Source organism: Hemitrygon akajei, unplaced genomic scaffold (genome assembly GCF_048418815.1).
Source record: "Hemitrygon akajei unplaced genomic scaffold, sHemAka1.3 Scf000154, whole genome shotgun sequence".
Classification (NCBI taxonomy): Eukaryota; Metazoa; Chordata; class Chondrichthyes; order Myliobatiformes; family Dasyatidae; genus Hemitrygon; species Hemitrygon akajei.
In genome coordinates this window covers 894,112-918,454 of record NW_027332040.1, presented here as the reverse complement: position 1 = coordinate 918,454, position 24,343 = coordinate 894,112, and the positions used below count along the sequence as shown (strand labels likewise).

The 24,343-nt window shown below is 43.1% G+C and overlaps 2 protein-coding genes across 3 annotated transcripts in view; both read right to left on the bottom strand.

Moving 5' to 3' along the window:
- LOC140724037 (uncharacterized) overlaps positions 1 to 24,343 on the bottom strand; it is a 388,007-nt gene that overhangs the window by 147,792 nt on the left and 215,872 nt on the right. The window lies entirely within an intron of this gene.
- LOC140724039 (muscarinic acetylcholine receptor M2-like) lies at positions 7,796 to 17,855 on the bottom strand. Of its 2 annotated transcripts, XM_073038535.1 has the most exons (2): positions 17,795 to 17,855; positions 7,796 to 9,153 (listed from the first exon to the last, which is right to left on the bottom strand). In XM_073038535.1, the coding sequence occupies exon 2, from the start codon at positions 9,050 to 9,052 to the stop codon at positions 7,796 to 7,798; it is 1,257 nt and encodes a 418-aa protein (XP_072894636.1). In that variant the 5' UTR covers positions 9,053 to 9,153; positions 17,795 to 17,855. The 2 variants fall into 2 exon arrangements, with proteins under 2 accessions (XP_072894636.1, XP_072894635.1); XM_073038534.1 differs by lacking the exon at positions 17,795 to 17,855 and having other exon boundaries at positions 7,796 to 9,199.

Below are 24,343 nucleotides of genomic sequence, written 5' to 3'. Positions count from 1 at the left end.
ACCAAAAAGATGAGGATGATACATGTCAGTTTTACATTCATTTCATTCAATCACAATGAAGACAAACTAAAGGAAGGCATTGATGTGGAATGTAAGATACCACAGGCACCTTACTTTAACCCTATTGGCCCATGAAATTTTAATAGTAAGATATTGTTGATGATTCACTGGCACTGACCCGAAGGAAAGACATTTCCACTTTGACATATATTTGACTGAAATAAGCAGCCTACAAATGACCTTGTCTAAGATCAAGACAGTAATCATAGAGGAACCAATAATTACATATATTAAGAGTGTGCTGATAATTTGTATTGAGAAGTTCGTAACCCATAATTCAGAATAGCTTCCAGCGTTCAAAATCAGAGGTAATCAAACTAGAGAATTTCTAAAAAGCGTAATAGTTCAAAAGAAATTTTGTTTTTGTTATTTTAAAACAAGACATGATCAGCAAATTACTGTGGCATTCTTTACTTATTAGACCATAAATCTGAGCTCTAAATCGTAACGCAGGATATTGAGTAAGGATACAGTCAAGTTACTGGAAACAAAACAGTTTTCTACTCTTAATATTTACTGAAAAAGACAAATTCCGTGTGCAGTCTGTAACTTAAATTATTTTTCTGGAATTTTATTATTTCTTAAAATAATAACAACTGTATTATTTTATGTTGCATGTGGCATCTCTTCCTGAGGTTTAGTAAATGGAGCTCAAATGTATGTGGGAATTAAAATTCCATATTAGTTGCAGACGTACAGTCCCTTCACTGCCAACTGAAAACAATAACTATTTTATCTATGTTTGGAACAGGTGGCAGGTTTCAGAGAGAACATCTTTCCTGACACGCAGATACCTGATACACTGTTTCTTATTGATGCTCAGGTGGATGAATTGCTTCTGAATATTCCTTGCAGTTATCAAAGCCCTTTAGTGTTCTTTCCTTCCTCTCTCTCTCTTTGAGTTGCTTGCCCTCTTTCTCCAGGCCCTCAACTGATTCTTCATCAGAAACGAAGAATGGCTCTAAATCCCCGTCATATCTGGCATCAACTGGCTTCTGCATAAATAAAAGACAAAGCACAGGCACACCAATCCCTGTGAACTAGCCCAATTCAAGAAACAAGCAAGCCCCTGAGACATCCTATTCACAGCAAGCCAAAATCAATCAAAGGCTTCGAGGCTTCTCAGGACCGACTTTCGTTTTCAAAACTGGACAGCTATTTCAGAATATCCTGATGTGCAATGGTAATAAAATCTTTCATTCTTTAGACAGCTCTACCGATACAAAGGTTCAATCCTTTCGCCGTTGTGATAAGTGTCTATACAGTGCAGTGATGCATTCCTATTTATCCCAAGACACTTGCAGTGATAACACTTCACCTTCCAGCACAGCAGGCTGTCTTGAAAGACACATACATTTTTTTTTAAACTCAGCTTAGTTGAGACAACGCTGAGAGATTTGATTTATTTCTGATTGGTGAACTGGAAATCCACAAATGTTTAATTGTTTCTAATGTTTACTCTAGGGCAGTGTACAGGTAATGATGTGACAAAACACTAAGCTTTTGGCTTGACTCGAAGGCTTCTGCAGACACCAGTTTCTCCCAGATACGGGGGGGGGGGCGTGGATTAGCAGGTATTCTTTGTGTATGCAGAATGAGCTGAGAGCATATAGAGGACAGCCTGTTTGATGAGAGAGAAAGCTACGGGAGACAGTGAGGCAAGTCTCTTAGAAGAAGGGCTCTCATACACAAAATATTCAGGAGCAATTCTCTGAATCTCAGTAAGAGAACAATCTTCCAGTCATTGGTGGTTCAGTAAAGACGCTCTCACTCAAAACGGTCACCTTCTCCAGCCATAATTAGAAGCTCAAACCTAAAGCGGCAATGCAGTGGAGGTCACCTTCCTAAGTGAGAGTCTCCAATGCCAGAGAAGCAAGAATGGAAACTGTGAATAGCTTTGTGCAAGCTTCTTCACTGTGCAGGGTGATCAGACCACAACTCTGCAGATGCCACATTAAAGCGCTAGATGCCAATCTGGCATCCACCAACCCCTTGCTTAATGGGATCCGTCTATGGCATATTAAAGGCTGGTGATCTAGGTTTAACTTGACCAAAAGGAATAAACATGCTCTTGGTGACCAGACAGGGCAAGGCCAATCAGTGAATTGACACAAATAAATGATGGTGCCTGGAGCTGTCAAGATGGCTGTATACTATAATGTTCTGCTGCAGTCTGCAGGTGAACCAACACAACTAACCAAAAAGCAGTTATGGGAGTTTAAGTGTTAATGCCTACAACATGGTCTGCTACACAGGGATTCCTGCACACACAAATGCCACATGGCTACCAGACAAAAATGTGAAAGAGCAAACAGTTGTTGAGCTGCAACAAAGATTCTACTGCCCACACCAACCAGGAGGAGCTCTGCAATACACGGCAGAACAAAACGGGGAAAAGTTTAAGGGGAACATGAGGGGAAACTTTTTCACTCAGAGGGTTCTGTGAGTGGGGAAAAAGCTGCCAGCACGAGAGATACATGAAACATTTAAGAGAAGTTTGGATGGGTACATGGATGGTAGATGTATGGAGGGCTATGGTCTTGGTGCAGGTCGATGGGAGTAGGCAGTTTTAATTGTTCGGCCCCCTAGATGGGCTGAAGTGTCTGTTTCCGTGCTATACTTTTTGATGATTCTATGGCTCGAATTCTGCTGTGTGCCTCACAGGCTTCCCTTTATAAGGGCTCTTCTTTTGTTAACCAGCTCCTTGTCATGCAGCTAAACACTAAGAAAAAAGTGCCGTGGAGGGTAGAGGTTCAGAAACAGAAAGGGAACAAGAAGAAAGAGAAGAAGAAGTAGCATGCTTGGCCAGGTTGAATACTCATCCATTTCAGCACCAATTCATCCAACTGCAGCAGTAAAACACATCCTAATTCACTATTCTGCAAAAACGTATGTAGCTGTAACATGAAATACAAGCCAACACAAAATAAATATTTTTAAACAGGTGTTATCAATCCAATCTTAGCAAGTGGAATAAGAACACTTTTTCACCCTTAGTGTCTTTACTTAAGTGGATGGCGACAGAATCGCTCCAGTGGTCAGGTGGAACACATAGAGGCCAACGCAACAAGTTAGTCACCATTAAAATCTAACTTACTTATCCAAAGAAAGGTAAGAAGGTAGAAATCAAAATTGCCATGACAGAAGGTGTCTTAAGTAAATAATACAGACGCACTTAAGTGGATACTGAATATAGTTTGTGAGGAAGGAAATACATTTGTCTGCTGATGGAGACACCTTCATCTCCCTCATTAGGGAGAGAGAGAACCTGCGATATGTCGAAGACTGGGTGAAATTTGAAGTCTTTGGGGTAACTGCAAGTCTGTGTCTTTGCTATCGCTTTGCTCACACTTGACCGCTTGGTGACGGTGCCGATGCTTGCTTTTTCTGTCGGTGGGAGGAGGGAGGATTATTGCTTGCAACAGCTTATGCAAGGGAGGGGGATTTTGGGGTTCTCATGTTTAACTGTCGTTCATTCTTTGGGGCACTTCTTTGTTTTGGTGGATGTTTGCAAACATAAAGCATTTCAGGATGTATATTTTATACATTTCTCTGACATTAAATTGGAGTTTTGAACCTTTGATGGAATTATTGAAGCAAGTTGGGAAGAGATTCATGCAGAGCACACTCTGCGGTAGGGCTGGCTAGGCTGAATGTAGGGAACTTTAGTGAAGGAGACTGTAAATAGCTTTGGTGTGCAATTGTGGGTCTGGAAGTCTGTCTCTGAACTATACATTCCCGTGAAGATTGGCATCATTTCTGATGAGAAGGGCTCCTGATTATCCTGTGAGACTTGAATATCGTTTCTCATAATGACAAGACAACTGGCAGAATGACAATGGTGGAATAATGAATGCAGTCTTTACTGCACAATGCCACTGCTGCTCCCTCCACATGACAGTCCAGCTACCCCAGCACTGTGAACAAGATGAGATTGCTGTATTGTTACAACATCCTGTCATTGCTTTTGAACATTATTATCCCCCACCATATTGGCCACATCCTGAGTTGAGACAGTGGAAATGGGAGCTTCCACATCAACACACGTACACTTGGTTGGAGTCCGCCACTACTGCATCAGGATTTGAGATATCAGCTGCAAGGCACAGGGTCTTCAACCTAAAACGAAGTTACTCAGCACTTCTGTGAAGCTGTGGAAGGGCTCCAATCTCTTTGCAAGGTTAATGTGGATTCCTCCATGCTCTTCACACGTTTTCTGGAATCAGGAATTTCACAATTTTTAACCTTCTTATTCACGAAAGTCCTTACTTAACTTGGTTTTTCTCGAACTTTTCTGTGATTTACTGAATTATTCGTACATCCCGAGCCCAAGGTGCAGGCTACATGCCCGGAATTACTCCATATGCAAAGATACACCGCTGAGCCCATCTCTAAATAATGCGCTCGATTTGATTACACGACTGAGTGAGTCGGTGCCATCATTTAAATTCCTTTCCATCACCAGTTTACTAGAGTGTGATTCTTGGCCAGCTGAAATTTACCCCACAGGAGTACCAAAGTTTTCAGGGACACGGGCGAATGTAAAAGAATTATTTTTCTGTTAAAACAGTTATACATTTGGTAAAACATGAGAAATTGTGGATTAAGTGGAAAGTAGAATTCGAGAAGGGTTCGGTATTCAGCCGAGGATTAACCATTGACCCAATAGGTTAGTCCTACTAACATGAAGCAGCGCCTCTCTGTGAGGACATGTGATGCAATGTCTCAGCTATCCTATCTACTGCTCCCTGTCTAATATCCCGGACAGAATGAGAGGGAATGAAATATTCTGCTTTATACAGGACTATTTGAATACTGTGTCTGTCATTGTTGAATTGTGTGCAACCTATGAACAATAGACACGAGACTTGCTACATATGCAACTATGCTACTGAGTGTATGGATGCTAGTTATGAACCTGGTTGACAGACGGTGATCAATGGGACGATGGTTAATGTGACAGTGGTGCACAAAGGATGTCTGATGCAAACACGTGGAAATCTGCAGATGCTGAAAATACAAGTAACACACACAAGATGCTGATGTTGCACAACAGGCCAGGCAGCATTTATAGACAGAAGCACAGTCGATGTTTCGGGACGAGATCCTGCGTCAGGACTAACTGAAAGAAGAGATAGTGAGAGATTTGAAAGGGGAAGGAGAGATCGGAAATGATAGGACAAGACAGGATGGGGAGGAGATAGAGCTGGAAAGTTGATTGGCAAAAGGGATACCCGACTGCAGAAAGGAAAGGATCATGCGACGGGAGGCTGGGAAGAAAGAAAGAGGGAGTGGAGCCCCGGAGGCTCAATGTTTCCTGAGAAGATCATCGGCGCCTCTCTTCCCGCCATCACGGACATTTACATTATACGCTGCATCCGCAAAGGAACACCAAGGAGTATTGTTTGAGGGAAAGAGAGAGAGAAAGAAGAAAGGGAGAATAACTAAATGAATAAACAAACAAATAAATGAATAAATAAATAAATAGATAGATAGATAAATGAATGAATGGATGAATAAAGGATGGGGTAAGAAGGGGAGGAGTGGCATTAACGAAAGTTAGAGAAGTCAATGTTCATGCCATCAGGCTAGAGGCTACCCTGCCGGTATATAAGGTGTTGTTCCTGCAACCTGAGTGCGGCATCGTCTTGACAGTGGAGGATGCCGTGGATAGACATATCAGAATGGGAATGTGACGTGGAATTAAAATGTGTGGCCACTAGGAGATCCTGCTTCCTCTGGCGGACAGAGAGTCGGTGTTCAGTGAAACGGTCTCCCAGTCTGCCTCAGTTCTCACCAATGTATATAAGTCCGAACAGGAAGCACCCCACCGCCAAGCACATTTTCCGCCCTCACCTCCAGCCCCCCCCCCCCAGTTTCTGCTTTCCGCAGAGATCCCTCTCTACGTTTCTCCCTTGTCCATACATACCCCGATCCATTCCACCGATCTCCCTCCCAGCACTTAACCTTGTAAATGGAACAAGTGCTACACCTGCCCTTACACTTGCTCCATCACTAACATTCATGGCCGCAGACTGTCCTTCTAACTGTGGCGACACTTCATCTGTGAGTCAACCGGTATGACATACTGCTTCCGGTGCTCCCAGTGCGGCCGCTTCATGTTCTCGTTCTGTCCATGTGCCTCGTCCTGTCCTTGTACCTCTCCCAGCAAAGGGCTACCTCGCCCAGTCCAGGGCTACCTCGCGCATCCCGGTGTTGGAGTTCCCCTGTCCTGTCCTGGAGCCTCATATCCAGTCCTGTAGCCACGCCACGACCTGTAGCCACGTTTTGACCTCGCCTAAATCCGTGTTCTGAGCCCAAGTCAAGACTTAGGTTTTGGGTCCTTGTCCAGTCTCCGGCTCGGAGCCCTAGCCCAGACTCCAAGTTCCTAGTTCAACGTCCGTGTCCCTTGTCTCTAGAACAAGTCCCAGCCCAGGCCCTGAATCCTAGTCTCGTCCAATGCCTGTGCCAATGTCCTTCGTCATTTATTCCTCTCTTCCCTTGCTTTCTTAACACAACTAACCCTGTTCCTAGTCCCTCAGTGTCATAACTCCCCCTTTATGACAAGTGATTAAGTTTCGAAGCAACCAATTAGAACTACTAACTAAAAGGTAATGTAGTGTGTATCTATTAGAAATACAAAGTTATTAAATGTGACTATGTTTAATTTTATAGTTCAGTCAAATGGCATTAATTGTGCCATTGGTTAATTGGGGCAGCCGCTTATTTCGGTCAATACTTAATGAAAAAAATAAATTAAAAAAAAGATTTCTTTCTTTATTTGGAAAACTATGCCACTTAATTGGGGCAGGAATCTGTTCCCAAACAGGTTCTAACTAGCATCAGTCACATGCAAGTTATGTGGCCATTATACACTACGCTGCAATTAAAGCAACCATCTTAAATAGTATCACTTGTGTGTTCGTATTCAAAAAGCAGTGATTTTTGTCATTGATCGCAGGCAAATGATAAACAGTAAGACAATTTGGAACGGTTTTCCTCACTGCAGTTTCAAGCATTCAGGCTTGCGGATGCCAGAAACGGCTGGGGTGCAATGAAACAATTTCAATACTTCACTTAGTTAGGTACTATGATTAATTTAAAGGTGTCAGCAATAATCTTGAACGTTACAATTAAAATGAGGATTTGGAGGTTCCAATAATCGATAACACTGTTTGAAAGCTGTCCACTATCTGCACTTGGTGTTTCTGATAATTTTGTTTATTTACAGTCAATCAAAAGAACATGTCAGTGAACAACATAATAATCAGGAACTAACACAGTTTTATATACCGTAGTGATTTTTGTTGTGTTCCGATTTATTCTGTATTTCCTTTAAATACATAGTTTGTTACTTATTTATATGGAAGTTTGTCTTTTTTTTTATACCGTGTTAACTATTTCCAGGAAACTTCGGCTCATTGGGGCAGCCATTTAATCGGGCCAAAATGTACAATTCCGTCTGCCCCAATTACGCACTATATTTGAAATTTGGGCAGATTCGTTTATGATTTCACACAGAAACATTATACTAATCAGCACACTCTTCATTTAAAGAGAAATTAGAAATTCATTGGACATAACTCAAGTGTACTTTCACTATATTACATGTAATGTCTATTTGAGGCATAACGTGGCGTGTTGAACATTTTACTTGCATACATTAGTGATAAACATTATGAAAGTCATCTATAGCATGTATAAAATGTTCATGGAGATGAGTTTGTTGTTGATTTTATCTTGTTGCACCAATATTTTTATATTGACAGAAGAGAAGATGTTTGAAGGTTTTCTTGAAGGTAGAATTAAATAGTGCATAGCAGGCTGGGTTGAGAGTACTGTTGATGTAACAGAGCCAGTATCCAATGGTCCATACTGTGTTAGGGACGCAGTCTGAACATATAGTGTTAATGATAACCATGACACTGTATGGGGTCCAGGTGATGATACATGACAGCAGAATAGCCAAGATGGTCCTGGTCACCTTATTCTCCCGGGTTACAGCTCCCTTCTTTTTCTCAGCAGGGGTCTTTGTTATTTTAATGATCTTGTGGGCTGCGGTGCGCTCTCTATCTTTACCATTCTTATTGCTGTTGTCTGAAACCATTTCAATTGCGGTAGCACAGTAGTCACTCTTCTGGGATTTCGTGACAACCTTTATGTTGGAGAGCTTGGAGCTGCCATTGCTAAAATGCCTCTGTACACTGGAGACGTTTGAGCTTTCATCAATCGTTCTTTCCTCCGTCTGGATGGAAGGGACGACACTGAGGGAAGTCGAGTCATTTGGGACCCCCTTTTCCTGTCCTTGGCCACAATGATCCGTCATTACTTCACAAGCTGCCTTGCCGTTCTGTGTTTTGACATTCTGCATCTCATCAGGTACACTGGAAATGTTGTTGTTATTTGGTTTCATTGTTTTGCCTCGCACTAGACTGGGAGAACAACATGACTCTGGCTCTTTCTTATCCTTCCTGATCCGACTCTTGCTCGCACGGGATATGTGCAGATACAAAATAGTCATGGTAATAACTGGTAGATAGAAGGCTGCTATTCCAGTACCAAAAGTGACAAGTGGATTTGATAAGAACTGTATGTGACACTCACCTTCTTCAACAGTCCGCCCACCTACAATGAACTGCCAGAAGAGAATGGCAGGAGCCCACAGGATAAATGACAGCACCCAAGCAGCTGCAATCATCATCCGTGCCATCTTGGTGGTTCTCTTCGCAGGGTAGCTGAGAGGCTTTGTCACACAGAAATATCGGTCAAAGCTGATGATAAGAAGGTTCATGACAGATGCAGAACTAACAACATAATCTAGAGCCAGCCATAAATCACACACCACTGGGCCCATAGGCCAGTAGCCAAAGACGATGTAAATGGTGTAAAGGTTCATGGAGAACGCACCAATAATCAAATCAGCAGAGGCTAAGCTGAAAATAAAATAGTTGTTAATTGTTTGTAACTGTCTGTTTAATTTGATAGAAAGCATAACCAGAATGTTTCCGATAATGGTCACCAGACTCAAAGATAATGCTGCAATCACAATAAAGATTACTTCAACTGTTTTGTAAGCGCTCCCTCTTTTGATGTCTGTTAGGTTGCTGAGAGATGAATTTGTCTGCGTTGAATTAGACATCCTTTCCCTCTGAGTTAGCATTGAAGCGGCCTAAACCTAAACAATAGTAGAAAAAGGAGAAAATATTAGCAAACAAGCAATAAAGGATTTCTAATTAAAGCCTCACCAGGAAGAACACAGAAGACCATCCGTTGTAAAAAAAAAGATTATTTCTGTGGGATTATTGTTTTTTTAAATCACAGAGATCAATTTTTGTACGTACAAAATTACGTACGTAGTTATGAATTAATAGTTAAATACTATTACCTAATTGAATAAAGATGTTGATACCCGACATTGCAAACATGATTTCATTAGATTGGTCCACCTTTATGCACTTAAAATGATGGGAAACCTCTGATCCCTTGGTTCCCTTATGTGCACGGCCTTAAAAGCAAAAACTACATGAATAATAGAAATCCCAGAAATGACGCAAGAAAAACAGATGCACAGGATCATCCCTCCCCTACAGGATGAACAACCATCCAGTCCAATAAACTTGCAGTCAGAAGTAGAAATAAAGCAAAGTCCTGGAAGGAGAGAAGAATCTTGGATTGAGTTACGTCAGATCAACAGCGTGTGTTTCAAAACAGAATGCTAAGGATCCATTTTAATGGTGGCCTAACACTGTTATTTCCACTAGTTATGAAACCCATGAGAACGTTAAACAATGATGGTCTAATTTTCTTGAAACTAATAGCCTAAGATCGGAATTTATGATCTATACAAAAAGGATAGATGACACCTGAAGCCAAGGGGCACCAATATCCTTGTGGGCAGGTTTGCTGGAGCTGTGGGGGATGGTTAAACTAATCAGGCAGGGAGGAAGGAAACTGGAATTACAGGTCTGATGACGGGGCATTTGATATACAAGTAGATGCAGAGTGTAGTGAATCTGTGAGGAAGGACAGGCAGATGATAGGGCAAAGTTGCAGCCACTGGGATGAGTTGAAGTCTGACATGGTAGCAAAATCGTAGAGGGTAAGGAATAAATGTCTGAAGGTATAATATCTGAATGCACACTGTACAGTTTATGGAATAAGGTAGAAGTTAAAGATTACAGTTATGACATTGTGGGCATCACTGAACCGTGAATGAAATAAATTAATAGTTGGGAGATTAACGTCAAAAAATACATTGTAAGGAAAGGACAGACAGGTAGGCAGAGAGGGTGGAGTGGCTTTGTTAGTAAAAAATGAAATAGGAAACATTCGATTGGAAGATGGAGTATCCTTGTGGGTAGAGTTAAGAAACTGCAAGGGGAACGAGAACCTGATGGGAATTATATCCAGGACTTCGAACAGCGGCCTAGATGTGGGGTACAAATCACAACAGCAGACAGAAGAGGCATATAAAAATGGAAATGTTACAATAGTCATGGGGTATTTCAATATGCAGGTAGATTGAGAAATTCATGTTGGTGCCGAACCCCAAGAGATGGAATTTGTGGAAAGCGTTCAAGTTGGGTTTCTGGAACCTGTTGTGGTTGAGGCCACCAGGTGAAAAGCAATTCTGGATTGATTGCTGTGTTATGAACCAGATTTCATTAGGAAGTTTTAGGTAAATGAGACAGGTATCGTAATATGGTAAATTCAGCCTGCAGATTGCGAGGGAGAAAATAAAGTCGGATATATTAGTATTTCAGTGGAAAAAATGAATGCTGTAACAGAAGCATGAGAGCGGAGCTGGCCAAGTTTAATTGGAAGGGGACAGTACGAGGGATTACAGCAGAACAACAATGGTTGGTGTATCTGGGAGCAATTCAGAAGGCGCAGGATAGATACATCCCCAAGTATTCTAAAGGTAACTGTGGCTGACAACCGAAGTCAAAGACTGCATAGAGTGAAATGAGAGAACAAACAATAAAGCAAACATTGTGGGAAGTTGGAGGATTGCGAAGCTTTTAAAAACTAACAATGCACAACTAAACGTCAGAAAGAGAGAATAGATAAAATATGAACATAAGTTAGCCAATAATGTGATGATGCCAAAACTATTTTTTCTGGAATATAAAAAGTAAAGGAGAGACGAGAGTGGACATCGGGCCACTGGGAAATTGCGCTGGAGAGGTAGTAATGCGGGAAAAGAAATGGCAGACAAACTTAATACGTATTTTCTGTCTGTTTTCACTGTATAAGGCACTAGGAGTATGCCAAAAATCCAGAAATATTGGGGGCATAATTGAGTGTTGTTATTACTAAGGAGAAGGTGCTTTGGAAGTTGAAAGTTTGAATGTTAGATAAGTCACCAGGACCGGATGGACTACACTCTCAGGTTCTGAAAGAGGTAGCAGAGGAGGCTGTAGAGGTATTAATCATGATCTTTCAATAATCATTAGGTTCTACAATGGCTCTGGAAGATTGGAAAAATGCAAATATCACTCCACACTTTAAGGGAGGGAGGCAAAAGAAAGAGAATTATTAGCCAATCATCCTGACTTCAGTAGTTGGAGGTGCTGGAGTTATTATTAAGGATGAGGTTTTGGTGTAGTTGGAGGCACATGATAAAGCCAGCAAAATCAGAGTGGTTTCCTTCAGAGGAAATCATGCCTAACAAATCTGTTGGAATTCTTTGAGGAAATCACAAGCAGGATAAACAACAGAAAATCTGTGGATGTTGATTACTTGGATTTTCAGAAGGGCTTTGACAAGGTGCCTCACATGAGTCTGCTTGCAAATTAAGAGCCCACGGCACTACTGGAAAGATACTAGCATAGATAGAAGGTTGGCTAACTGGCAGAAGTGAGAATAAGGGGACTTTTCTGGTTTGCTGCAGTCACTTAGCAGTGTTCAACGGGGCCACTTTGTCGGAGCCGATTCTTTTCATGTTATATGTCAGTGATTTGGATGACAGAATTGATGGCTTTATGCCAAGATTCAGTATTACCCAAAGAGAGTTGCAGGGGAAGGTAGCGTTCAGGAAGCTAAAATCTGCAGAAGGCTGAGACAGACTAGGAGAATGAGAAGATGGAATATAGTGTAGGGAAGTGTTTATATAGTCATGCACTTTGGTAGAAGGATAAAGGCATAGACTATTTTCTAAATGGAGAGAAAGTTTAACACTCAGAGGTGCAAAGGAACCTGGGACTCCTTGTTCAGGATTATCTAATGGTTGACTTGAGGGCTGAGTCTGTGGTCGCTTTCATTTCAGGAGAACTATAATATAAAAGCAAGGGTGTAATCCTGGGGCGTTATAACCATTGGTCAGACCACACGGAGCGGTGTGAGCAGATTTGGGCCCTTTATCTAAGAAAAAAATGTGCTGGCATTGGAGAGGGTTTATAGAGGTCCATCGGAATAAATGTTTATCAATGAGGAGAATTTGATGGCTCTTGGCCTGTACTCTCTTGAGTTTAGAAGAATGAAGGGGGATCTCATTGAAACCTATCGAATATTGAACATAGATAGAGAAGATTGGGAGAGGATGTTTCTTATACTGGGGAGACTAATTTTTAATTAGTTTCCGGTATGCCCACTTATTTGCAGCATGAAACATTTCTTCTCAGTTTTCGTTACACCTCTGACAGATTTGTGATATGTACACAATTATTTTACATCAGCAAAATCACAAAATGCTGGATGAACTCAGCAGAGATTTGCCAGAACATCGTGTGTGTTGTTTAGGATTTACAGCATCTGCAAATGGTTTCATATTTTTTCTACATCAGCAACGTGTTCATTTGTCCGTTGCTAACACGACGTTCATCTGTCTGTTATATCTCTGTTCATATCTGTGTTTCGTTTGTGTGTGTGTGTGTGTGTGTGTGTGTGTGTGTGTGTGTGTGTGTGTGTGTGTGTGTGTGTGTCTGTGTGTGTGTATGTGTGTGTGTGTGTGTGTGTGTGTGTGTGTGTGTGCGTGTGTGTGTGTGTGTGTGTGTGTGTGTGTGTGTGCGTGAGAGAGAGAGTGTGTGTGTGTGTGTTTGGCCAGAAAGGTGTTGAAGCATTGAAGGGCAGTTCAAAATGGGAAACGGCAGGGGCAGAAGTTCGGTGTCGGTCGGGCGGTGTCGGTGCACCTCGTTTACAGATGTACAATTAGTCAGCAAATCCCTGAAATCTGTAAATGTGACTGCTCCGTGATGAAGTCAGTCTTTGTCATTAGAGCTCCCGCATTATTTCCTCCAGATGAATCATCTATATAATGCCCAAACATTTTTGTTGCAGTTGTCTTCGATCGGCCGAATACTTACATCAGAGACAATAATTTTAAATTAAAGTGTTTGTTCAAGAAGCTGTAACTAAGAAAGTTAGTCAGGGATGCAACCATATCTCAGGAGACCGATAATTTGTATAAACCAGGGCCGTTTTGACGAAATCAGCTCAAAGTGTCTGCCCGAGCTGTGGATTCAGGAGTAAGAGAATTAATACATTCTCACTGAAATGGATTGTTCTCTCATCTGGCAGATAAAGGAAGTCTACTGTCCTTTTATTTCAGCCTTTGGAATTCCCGGTAGGCCGCAGTGTCACCTGCCGTTGGTGGGAATTGAAGTTTAATTATAATATTGTGATCGCTTCTGTCGCTGGTTTCCACTGTCACCTGTCCAGTCCCGGTGTTCTGCATTTCAGGAATGGAATGGAAACACCGGGAATGTGTATTCTGGAATCCGGATCGAAAACAAACTGCTGCAAGAATTTAGCGAATCGGCCAACATCTGTGGAATTGAACGGGTTAGACAGCGTTCTTCCTGGTGTTTGCGTTCAATAATTTGATGTTCTGGTTTCCGTACTTTGGTCTTGTGGCAGCTGCCCTGTATTTGGGAATACTGTGTTTGCACAGCCAGCTAATACTAAACGAATTGATTGTCTGCAGTTGCACTTGAACGGGTTTCTGAGTTAGGTGTAACAATAAAACGATCTTTTCGTAGTAACAATTTAGCAAATGTGAGGAGTTCTTTTTCTCAACTTCCTGTTCCCTCTCTCTCATGCAGCGAACTTGGTGGCGATTGTGATCTTGCTCCGGGGAAAGTGCGGTCTCTCCAAATGTGTCTCTCGGTACATGGTGGGAATGGCAGCGGCCGATCTCCTGGTCGTTATCTCCGATCCGCTGCTGGGGTGGACTGCATCGTTTTATTTTCCCCGATCATTCCTTTTCATCACTCCTGTGTGCAGTCTCGGTGGATGGCTGGTATTTGCGAGCACCGCGACCTCTGTCTGGCTGACTGTCGCTTTCACCGTCGATCGATTTGTGGCTATTTGCATTGAGAAGCTGAAAACAAAATATTGCACCGAGAGAACGGCGACTGTGGTTATCGGGACAGTGAGTGCGCTGGCCTGTTTGGAGAGTGTTCCCTGGTACTTTGTATACGAGCGTAGAGAGTTAATTCATGGCGTTCCCTGGTATTGTGCTCTTACATCGAGTTTCGAAAACTCTCCCGCATGGGCCGCATTTGAATTGTCTTACCGCATTTTAACCCCTTGTACCCCATTCTTTCTGATTTTGCTGTTTAATATACTGACCGTCAGGCGGATTCTAGCTGCCAGTCGAGCCCGCAGGGGGCTCCGAGGACAAAACAGTGGAGAGACTGACAGGGGCCGGGAGATAGCAAACCGTCGCAAATCCATCATTTTGCTCTTCAGCATATCCGGTAGTTTCATCTTGCTGTGGGTAACACAGGTGGTATTTTATATCTATCAACTAATTTCATTGAGTTTTGTTTATTCTGTCCCGGACCCCTGTTACATCGCAGAAGAGATTTCAGCGATGCTGCAGGTTCTCAGTTCCTGCACCAACACTTGTATTTACGGACTGACTCAGAGCAAATTCAGAGAGGAACTGAAGAATGTGGTGAAATGGCCTTTGAATCGGATTTTTATGAAGAGAGTTAGAAAACAAACAATGTGCTGAACAGAGATACAAAGTAAACATGAGAAAATCTCTTAGATCCTCGAAGTCCAAAAACAACACACACAAACTCAAGGTCCTGATGAATAGTGTCAGCCCCTGTTTGTTCTTTTCCATAGAATTTTCCTTTGCATAAATCCTCCCTCTCTTATTAAATTGAAAGTTCAGGCGAGCCTGTTATCCCTGCTTCTCGATTTTGACAACACTGCCTGATCCCCGAGTATAATTTCGTCTGTGTGAAACACTCCTGCCCCTATCCTAACCCGTCATTACGTACACGCTCTTTTTCTCCTTCTTCTCTACCTATAGGTTCTCATTCCCTCTGCCACCTTCAACTGTCTTCCAGCTGGAGAACTTTAACTGAGCTTTAGAACACAAAACCCGTACGGTAAGAATACAGATACTACTGCAGCCTCTACCAGAGCGAGAGGGTGCACGGCTTCACAACATCTATCACGATACCGTAACGGCACATACCTTTATGACTGCTGTCAGCAATTGAGCGGTGATGGAGCGCCGGGAGGGAGCGCAACAGAGAACCGAAGTGATGGACAGCAGGCGAGTGAAAGCAAGAGAGTGACTGATAGAGCGAATTATATCAGGAAGTTGGTATGGCAATATTCTCAGACGTGTGGACAATAAGGAGGAGGAGACTGCAGGTCAAAGAGCAGTAAGGTGGTTTAAACCTTTGGGGATTTAGTCAATGAGGCGACCGACACACATTCAGGCAAACATGCAGTAACGAATTGTCATCATGGTTAGCACACACATAGTGAGCTGGGGGATAGGGCCAATCTCTAAAACAATCTCTCTCTCCCGCTCTTCCCACAGTCAATCTTCCGGGACCCCAACCACGGTCTCTCGCTCCCAAAGGTCTCTGCCCCTTACACCCTCCCCTCTGGATCGCTCTCCACACAGACGCCCTTCGCTCCTACTCTCTCTTTCTCTCAGTTTTACTCCATTATCTCTCCCCCTGGTCTCCCTGTCTGCTCAACATTTCTCTCCCTTTCCCTCTCGCTCTTCCAAATCGGTTTCGCTCTCCCCAGTCTCTCTCACTCTCGCCTGTGTCTCTCGCTGTCCACAGTGTCTCTTCCCCCATTTCCACTCACCACAATCTCGCTCTCCCCATCTCTCTCTCCCCTGTCTCTTTCTTCCAGTTTCATTCCCCGTCTTCTTTACGTCTCTCTCCCCGATTCTCATTCTCCCTGCCGCGCTCTCCAGCATTACTCTCTCCCCGTCCCTCTCAGCCCATTGTCCTACTCTTCTTCTATTCTCTCCGCCTCGAACTTTCACCGTCTTCACTTCATTCTCCCCTAGTGTCTCTCCCTCCTTCTCTTCTCGTCTTTCTTTCCCGTCTCTCTCTCCCCCAGCCTCTCGCCGTCAGACTTTTATCCTCCCCAAAGTCTTCGCGGGTACTGCTGAGCATTAAAAAAAAATGCCGGGGATTCTTCATTGTTACCTTTTCGTAAATACTCTTGTTGTATCAGGATTTAGAAATGGTGAGGACAGGAAATTCATTTCCAGGTGCAGCCACTAAATTGATTTCCAGTTCCATTTCCCACCCTTCCTAAATGAACTGCACTGAGCTCAGAGGTTTTATCACAACGATGTTTCTATGAGGTCTACATGATTCCTATGGAGTTATATATGTGTTTTTACTTTTCCGATGTCCCAATCAAATCGGGAGCGAGACAGGAGGCAATTCAGAGGCCTGTGAGTGCGATTACGAACGGAACGTTCGAGGGCTTTCAGATTTTGTTCAACTGCACATTTGAATTGGGACTCAGAGAGGAGGCTACTCCCGGGACCGTGACGGTGATTAACATTAAAGCTGCTCTCACGTTCTTGAGGTGTTTTTCTGCTGCACTGATCTCCCTCCCGGCACTTATCATTGTAAGCAAAACAAGTGCTAAAGCTAGCCCTACCAATTAGGGTCCCGAACTGTCCTTTCAGATCAGGCGACACTCTGTACGGTGCTCCCGGTGTGGCCTCCTGTAAAACGGCGAGACCAGTTCACCGAGCACCTACGATCTTTCCGCCGGAACCAGCGGGATCACCCAAATGAATTCTACTTCTCATTCCTAGTCCGATCTGTCTATCCATAGTCTCCTCAACTGCCGGGATCAGGGCACACTTAGGCTGGAGGAACAACACCTTGTATTCTGGTTTTGTGGCCTCCGAGCTGAGTGTCGATTTTTCAAACTCCCACTTCACCATTCCCCATGCCCTTGCCCCTCTCTTATGTTATCTCCTTGACCGCCCATCCCCTCCCTCTGGTGCTCCTCGTTCACCCACTTTTTTTTCTTTTTTCCATGGTCTTCTGTCCCTTTCACCATTCAAATCCTGGCTCTTTGCTTCATCCGAGTTTCACCTATCCGGGTGTCTCTCTCTCCCCTCTCCGCACCAATCAAATCTACTCCTCAACTTTTCTTCTGCAGTCCTGCCGAAGGGTTTTGGCCCGAAACGTCAACTAATTTTATTTTGCATAGATGTTGCCTGATCTGCTGAGCCTCTCCAGCATTTTGTGTGTGTGTTGCTCAGATTTCCAGAATCTGCAGATGTTCTCGAGCTAGAATGAAGAGGCTTCATAGAGAATAAGCTTTGTCGAGCAAGTATCTGATCAGTTTATTCTTCATTCTTCCTCTGTTAGTGCGGATGGTCCCGGTGCAGATGTGTATTCTTTTTACGAGATGTTGATATTCCGTGATTTTCTCCCGGATAATGACATTTTCAGCAGGTGCACCGAGCGGCATTTCTTCATGGAAATCAATAAGGAACTGGAATTGCAGCTCGATGATCGTCGGGTCGAAAGGGACACTGAGGAGGTGAAAGATACGGGCTGCAAGGAGATGATCACCACAAAGTTTTAGGAGGCATACACCTGAGTGAGTCAGGAGCTGGTAGGAAATGAGCAACCAGTGTAGATTACAACCGCGATCCACCTCAATAATCAGTGTACCACTTTGGACACTGTGGGGAGGGACGAGCTAGCAGTGTAGCGACAGCGATCGGGTCTCTGTCTCTGGAACTGACACAATTGCTCAGACGGGACGGCGATGGGGTGGGAGAGAGGGGGACTGTAGTTGCGATCGGGAATTACATAGGAAGAGAATTGGACATGAGATTCTGTGGATGCATTCGAGCCACTGAGATCGTCTGCTCGCTTCGAGGTATCAGGATTACAGTTGAATATCAGAGGGGTACGGTAACTGATTGATCGGTCGGAGGATAGGTTAGTAGGTAAGCAAACAGAGGGAGAGTTTAATGAGACGGTCAGGAAGGACTGTGCAAAACCACAGGAGTGGAATAAGTTGCGATGTAACTGGTGGACAAGATCGAAAAGGGTGATTAACACAGGAGTGAAGGTGTTATATTGGAATGCAAACAATATACGAAATTCTCTCTCTCTCTCTCTCTCTCTCTCTCTCTCTCTCTCTCTCTCTCTCTCTCTCTCTCCCTCCCTCTCTCTCTCTGTCGAAGACTGTCGTGTTTTTTTCCTGTTTCCGACTTCATGAGCCTTCGTTTTACTAGTTTCCCGGGAGTTATTTATTATCCCATCAGAGTCTGTACCATCTTATCTCTTGGAAACGTTGTACTTGATACAACACTTAGAAACAGGACAAAATGTCCATATGGAATAAATCATGATTTCCGTATCTAGCATCGGGTAAGTGCGTCTATGGACATCTACAGTCTATAAACGTACTCACGCTGAGTTGTAAAACATCACTGTGCAATGGTCTTTGCTGAACTCTCGCAATACATTCCCACTTTATAGACTGAAAAAATGTCTAACAAAGATCGATGTTTTTTGTTACATGTCTTGGCAAAGAGGAATAAAATTTAACTCTTTCCTCACACCAGTGCAAAATTCATTGTATTGAATTTATTGATTAGGGAGCGGGGCGTAAATTCATAAGTTCTTCATCTAATAACAGATACAATATTTTACTGCTCTTTGCAGTCCCCTTTCCAGCTTTCATGCACACATAACCCATTTCTCGTGCACCTTCATGTGTGTTTAATGAACACTCCATTACCCAAGCAGGCATATGCACCCTTACCTACCTTCTCAGTGTTACCTATTTACACGCAGCCTGTCACATATCCAATCTCAGCTCCTCTACTTTACTCACAAATAAACCTTAAAATCCTGCCAGAAGACATGTCCGGGACCTATCATACAGGTATGGTAGCAAAGGGGCGCGGCGTCGCCTTTGCTTCCTCATGGGTCTGCGGAGATTCGGCATGTCATCAGAAATATTGGCAAACTACTGAGGGCTCTGGAGTGTGCTGATTGGCTGCATTGCAGTCTGGTATGGGAACAGCAATGCCTTTGAGCGGACAATCCGACAGGGGGTGGGATGATTCGGTCGAGTATATCTCGGCTGGATCCCTCTCAACCTTTGACCAAACCTCAATAAAACGTTGCCGTGGGATAGCAGCGTCTATCATTGGGGATTCTCACCACCCAGGCCGCGCTCTTTCCTCGCTGCTGCCATCAGGTGGATGGTACAAGAGCCTCAGGACTCGCGCCACCAGGCTCAAGAACACCAGATACCCGTGACCCATCAGGTTCTTGAACAAAATTGGATAACGACACTCATTTAAATACACCCTTTTTAGTTCATGCTTTGTGTTTATTGAGATTTATTTATATCTGGATTTACACAGTTTGTTGTCCATTGATCCTGTTTACTCTTGCTGTTCCATAGGTTAGCCAAGTGTGCCCATAGGAAAATAAAAATAATATCATGGTTGTATGTGGTGACATGTATGTACTCTGATTAAAGATTTTTCTGTGAATATTTGAACTTTGAAGAATCCATATTCCTCATCTCACAATTGCACCTTATCTCACACACGTACCTTCAATCACATTCCGTATCTCTCACGTTTGCATAGTCATCAAATACTGTCACTCTCTGACCGGGCATATATAGAATCGCGCAGAGCCCCTTCTGGATAAATTCGCACCTTAATTATATACAGATTTGCACTTACATAAACACATAAAATACTTGAATAATTGGCAGCATGACCGACAAAGTGGGAAATGACAAACGGACACGAGCGCACACATTTATATGTATAGACAAACAGACAGAAATGCACTAATATTACATCGGGCGATCCGCCGCTTACTCAATTGTTTCCCTGTTTAAATTTTGGTGGTGTCCCACAACACTTCACACTGTCAGTCAAAATTCTCCACCACTATTCCTGCTACTGAACACCCCCACCCCTCCCTTGCCCAACTCTTGCCAGTTTCACTTAACTTCCAACTTGTATTCCACCTCGCGATCTCTGCGACCGTAGCGCATTCCAATCTCGATGGTACGCAGCTCCCAACGACAGACACGACAACGGAACGTCTGGAATAACGGGGAAAACTGCAGTGCAGGATCAGTCTGCTAGGTTTCAAGGCCCAGGATAATGAGCTGAAATCTGGGGGTGCATTTGCGTTTCTGAATGCCATTCGATTTTAAAGCTTATAAATCTGATATTTTGAATTGACACTGCATTACGCATGAACTTGATAAATTTGCATCACATTGACAGTAATGTTGCGAGAAATCTGTGCTTTACTCATCAAAAGCAACGCACATAAAATGCTGATAGAACTCAGCAGGCCAGTCAGCATCTATGGGAACGAATAGAGACAATGTTTCGATTCGAGAACCTACTTCATCTATATCGCTGATACATTTCCCATCAGAATGGTGCGAAATCGTCGGATTAACGCGAGGACAGGATGACGGGTGGTGAACGCAAACTGGCAGTGGGGCACGTTGTACAAATTATTTGTCACAGCGACAGCTGAGGTTGTTCGACTACTGAAGATCAGCTCCATAATCGAGGAACATTGATCCGTAAATAAATCCCGAACAGCGATGGCTAACTGCAATTCCCTGCACGGTCTATCACAGTGAGACAGAGTGTGAAAAGGATCAGAGTTTACATGAAGGCCAGACAATTTATGGGGAGTAATTTATTAGTTACTGGTGATACACACAACATGTTGGAGGAAGTCAGCAGGCCAGGCAACAGCTGTGGAAGAAAATAGTCGACGTTCCGTGCCGCCGACGTTCATCAGGACTTGCGGCGGGATAAAAAAGATGCGAATTTAGAGCAAGAAGGTGGAGTGAGGAGAGGAAGAAGTGCAAGGTGGCAGGTAATCATTTGATTTTCTTTATTCTGCAGATTTTCTGTTATTGGTTGCTGGCTTAATAGATAACTTGGGATATTTAACACTCAAGAAAATGACTTCAGTGTTACACCAGACATACATGAACTCAAGATTCATAATGAGTGAGGATTTTTAGAACAGACTTTTCATTCAGGCTTGTGGGTTCGAGCTCCACTTTTAAACTGTTTCTCTTCCTTAATACCTGCATCCAGGCTAGGAATGTTGGAGAACGTGGTGGGGGGTATGACGTAATCCCGGAAGGATTATATAGTTTATCGCCCCAGCTATTAGATGCTGACCAAGAATCCCATCTGCTCGTCACATTTGTCCGACTATGGTGCGAATTCCTCTTAAACGTTCCTGTCCATGTACCTGTTCATGGACAGATGGAGAGAGAGGCAGAGATGTGATCTGGGGATGTGGGGATTGGACAGCTGGATAATGGACTTCGCAAAGGAAAGAGCGAATTCCACTGTTCCCCCCATAAAAATAAAGCTGTCACTTTCCATGGACACTCTCGTATCGGCCGTCATCCAAGCACTCATTGCACCATTTCCCCCTCCACTTGTTTCCCTTCAATCCATGGTCCACCATGTACTCCAATCAGATTACATCTACTTCAGGCCTTTGACATGTCTACCTATCAGGTCGTAGTTTCGTCCATCATTCCTACTCACCCGCCCCCTTCTCACTCGCCTAATCGCCAATATTACTTGAATCGGCATCTTATTGGGGGATTTTAACCAGGCCAGTTTGAAAAGGTCACTTAAAAGTTGTCATCAACAATCACGTGTAGTACCAGTGTGAACAACACACTGAACCGCAGTTACAGTAAGATGAAGAGAGCTTACCGTGCTATTTTACGCCCACACCAGGAAGGTTCAATCACCCGACTGTATCGCTACTTCCTGAGTGCAGGCAGAGTGCTTCCTTACTGATTACCGTCCGTAGCAGTCACATCTACGGTGATAAAATGCTTTGAGGAGGTAAGGTTCGTCATGGCCAGAATTAAATCGAGCCTCAGCAAGGAACTGGAACTTTGCAATTTGGCAATCGCCACAATAGGTCTAAGGCAGAAGGTCTTCACGCGGTTTTGATCACTTGGACAATAGAATCACCTATGTCTCGATGCCTTCGTTGATTAGCTCACCGTTGAACGCCATCATTATTCCAGTAGTCCCGATTGATATATTTCGGTACCTGGGCCCTGTACCTTCCTCTGCAATCCGTTCGTCGATTTCCTGACCAGTAATATACAAGCCCCATTTCCAGAAAAGTTGGGATAATTTCCAAAATGCAATAAAAACAAAAATCTGTGATATATTAATTTATGTGAACCTTTATTTAACTGACAAAAACACAAAGAAAAGATTTTCAATAGTTTTAATGACCAACGTAATTGTATTTTGTAAATATACACAAATTTAGAATTGGATGGCTGCAACACACTCAACAAAAGTTGGGACAGAGTTAAAATAAGATTGAAACGTGCACAGAATATTCAAGTAACACTGGTTTGGAAGACTCCACATTAAGCAGATTAATTAGAAACCGGTGAGGTATCATGACTGGGTATAAGAGTAGCGTCCATCGAAGGCTCAGTCTTTGCAAGCAAGGATGGGTTGTGGCTCACCCCTTTGTGCCAAGATTCGTGACAGAATTGTTAGTCAGTTCAAAAGAAACATTTCCCAACGCAAGATTGCAGAGAATTTAGGTCTTTCAACATCTACAATACATAATATTATGAAAAGATTCAGAGAATTCAGAGACATCTCAGTGCGTTAAGGGCAAGGTCGGAAACCACTGCTGAATATGCGTGATCTTCGGGCCCTCAGGTGGCACTGACTAAGAAACCGTCATGCTACTGTGTCAATTATAGCCGCCTGGGCTCGGGAGTACTTTGGAAAACCATTGTCACTTAACACAGTCCGTCGCTGCATCCAGAAATGCAAATTGAAACTGTATTAGGCAAGGAGGAAGCCATACATAAACTCTATGCAGAAAAGCCGGCGAGTTTTCTGGGCCCGAGCTCATCTCAGATGGACCGAAAGACTGTGGAACCATTTGCTGTGGTCAGATGAGTCCACATTTCAGCTAGTTTTCGGGGAAAAAAACTGGCGTCGAGTTCTCCGTGCCAAAGACGAAAACGACCACCCTGATTGTTATCAACGAAAGGGGCAAAAGCCAGCGTCTGTGATGGTATGGGGGTGCATCAGTGCCCACGGCATGGGTGAGTTGCATGTATGTGAAGGTACCATTGACTCTGAGGAGTATATTAGGATTTTAGAGAGACATATGTTGCCATCAAGGCGACGTCCCTTCCCGGGACGTCCATCCTTGCTTCAGCAGAACAATGCCAGACCACATTCCGCACGGGCAACAACAGCGCAGCTTTGTAGACACAGAGTGCGTGTGCTTGACTGGCCTGCTGCCTGTCCAGTTCTATCTCCTATTGAACATGTATGGCGTAACATGAAGAGGAGAATCAGACAACGGAGACAACGGACTGTTGAGCAGCTGAAGTCTTATATCAAGCAAGAATGGACAACATTTCCATTTGCAAATCTACTACAATTAGTATCCTAAGTTCCAAAACTATTAAAAAGTGTTATTAAAAGGACAGGTGATGTAACACAATGGTAAACATGCTTCTGTCTTAACTTTTGTTGAGTGTGTTGCAGCCATCAAATTCTAAATTTGTATCTATTTCCAAAATAAATTAAGTTGGTCAGTAAAACTATTGAAAATCTTTTCTTTGTACTTTTGTCAGTTATATAAAGTTTCACGTGAATTAACACACCGTCGATTTTTATTTGTATTGCATTTTGGAAAATATCCGAACTTTTCTGAAAATGGGGTTTGTAGAAAAAAAACAGACATATTGCGTTCTTCTTTTCATTACAATTTTCTTCTGCGTTAACTGTAATCACATCTACCATGTTACACTTTCATACATGTCCTGAGATGTCTTGTGTTTCATTCAAAAATGACAGGAGCATTTATCCTTACAGATTTTGCTCCACTGCTATCCAAATCAAGGGTTAACATTTCATGTCATTTCATGGAATATAATGAACCTCATTTAAAGAGTGGCTGTAATATCACCGGAGGGATATCTTCTCTATTTAACATCCTTG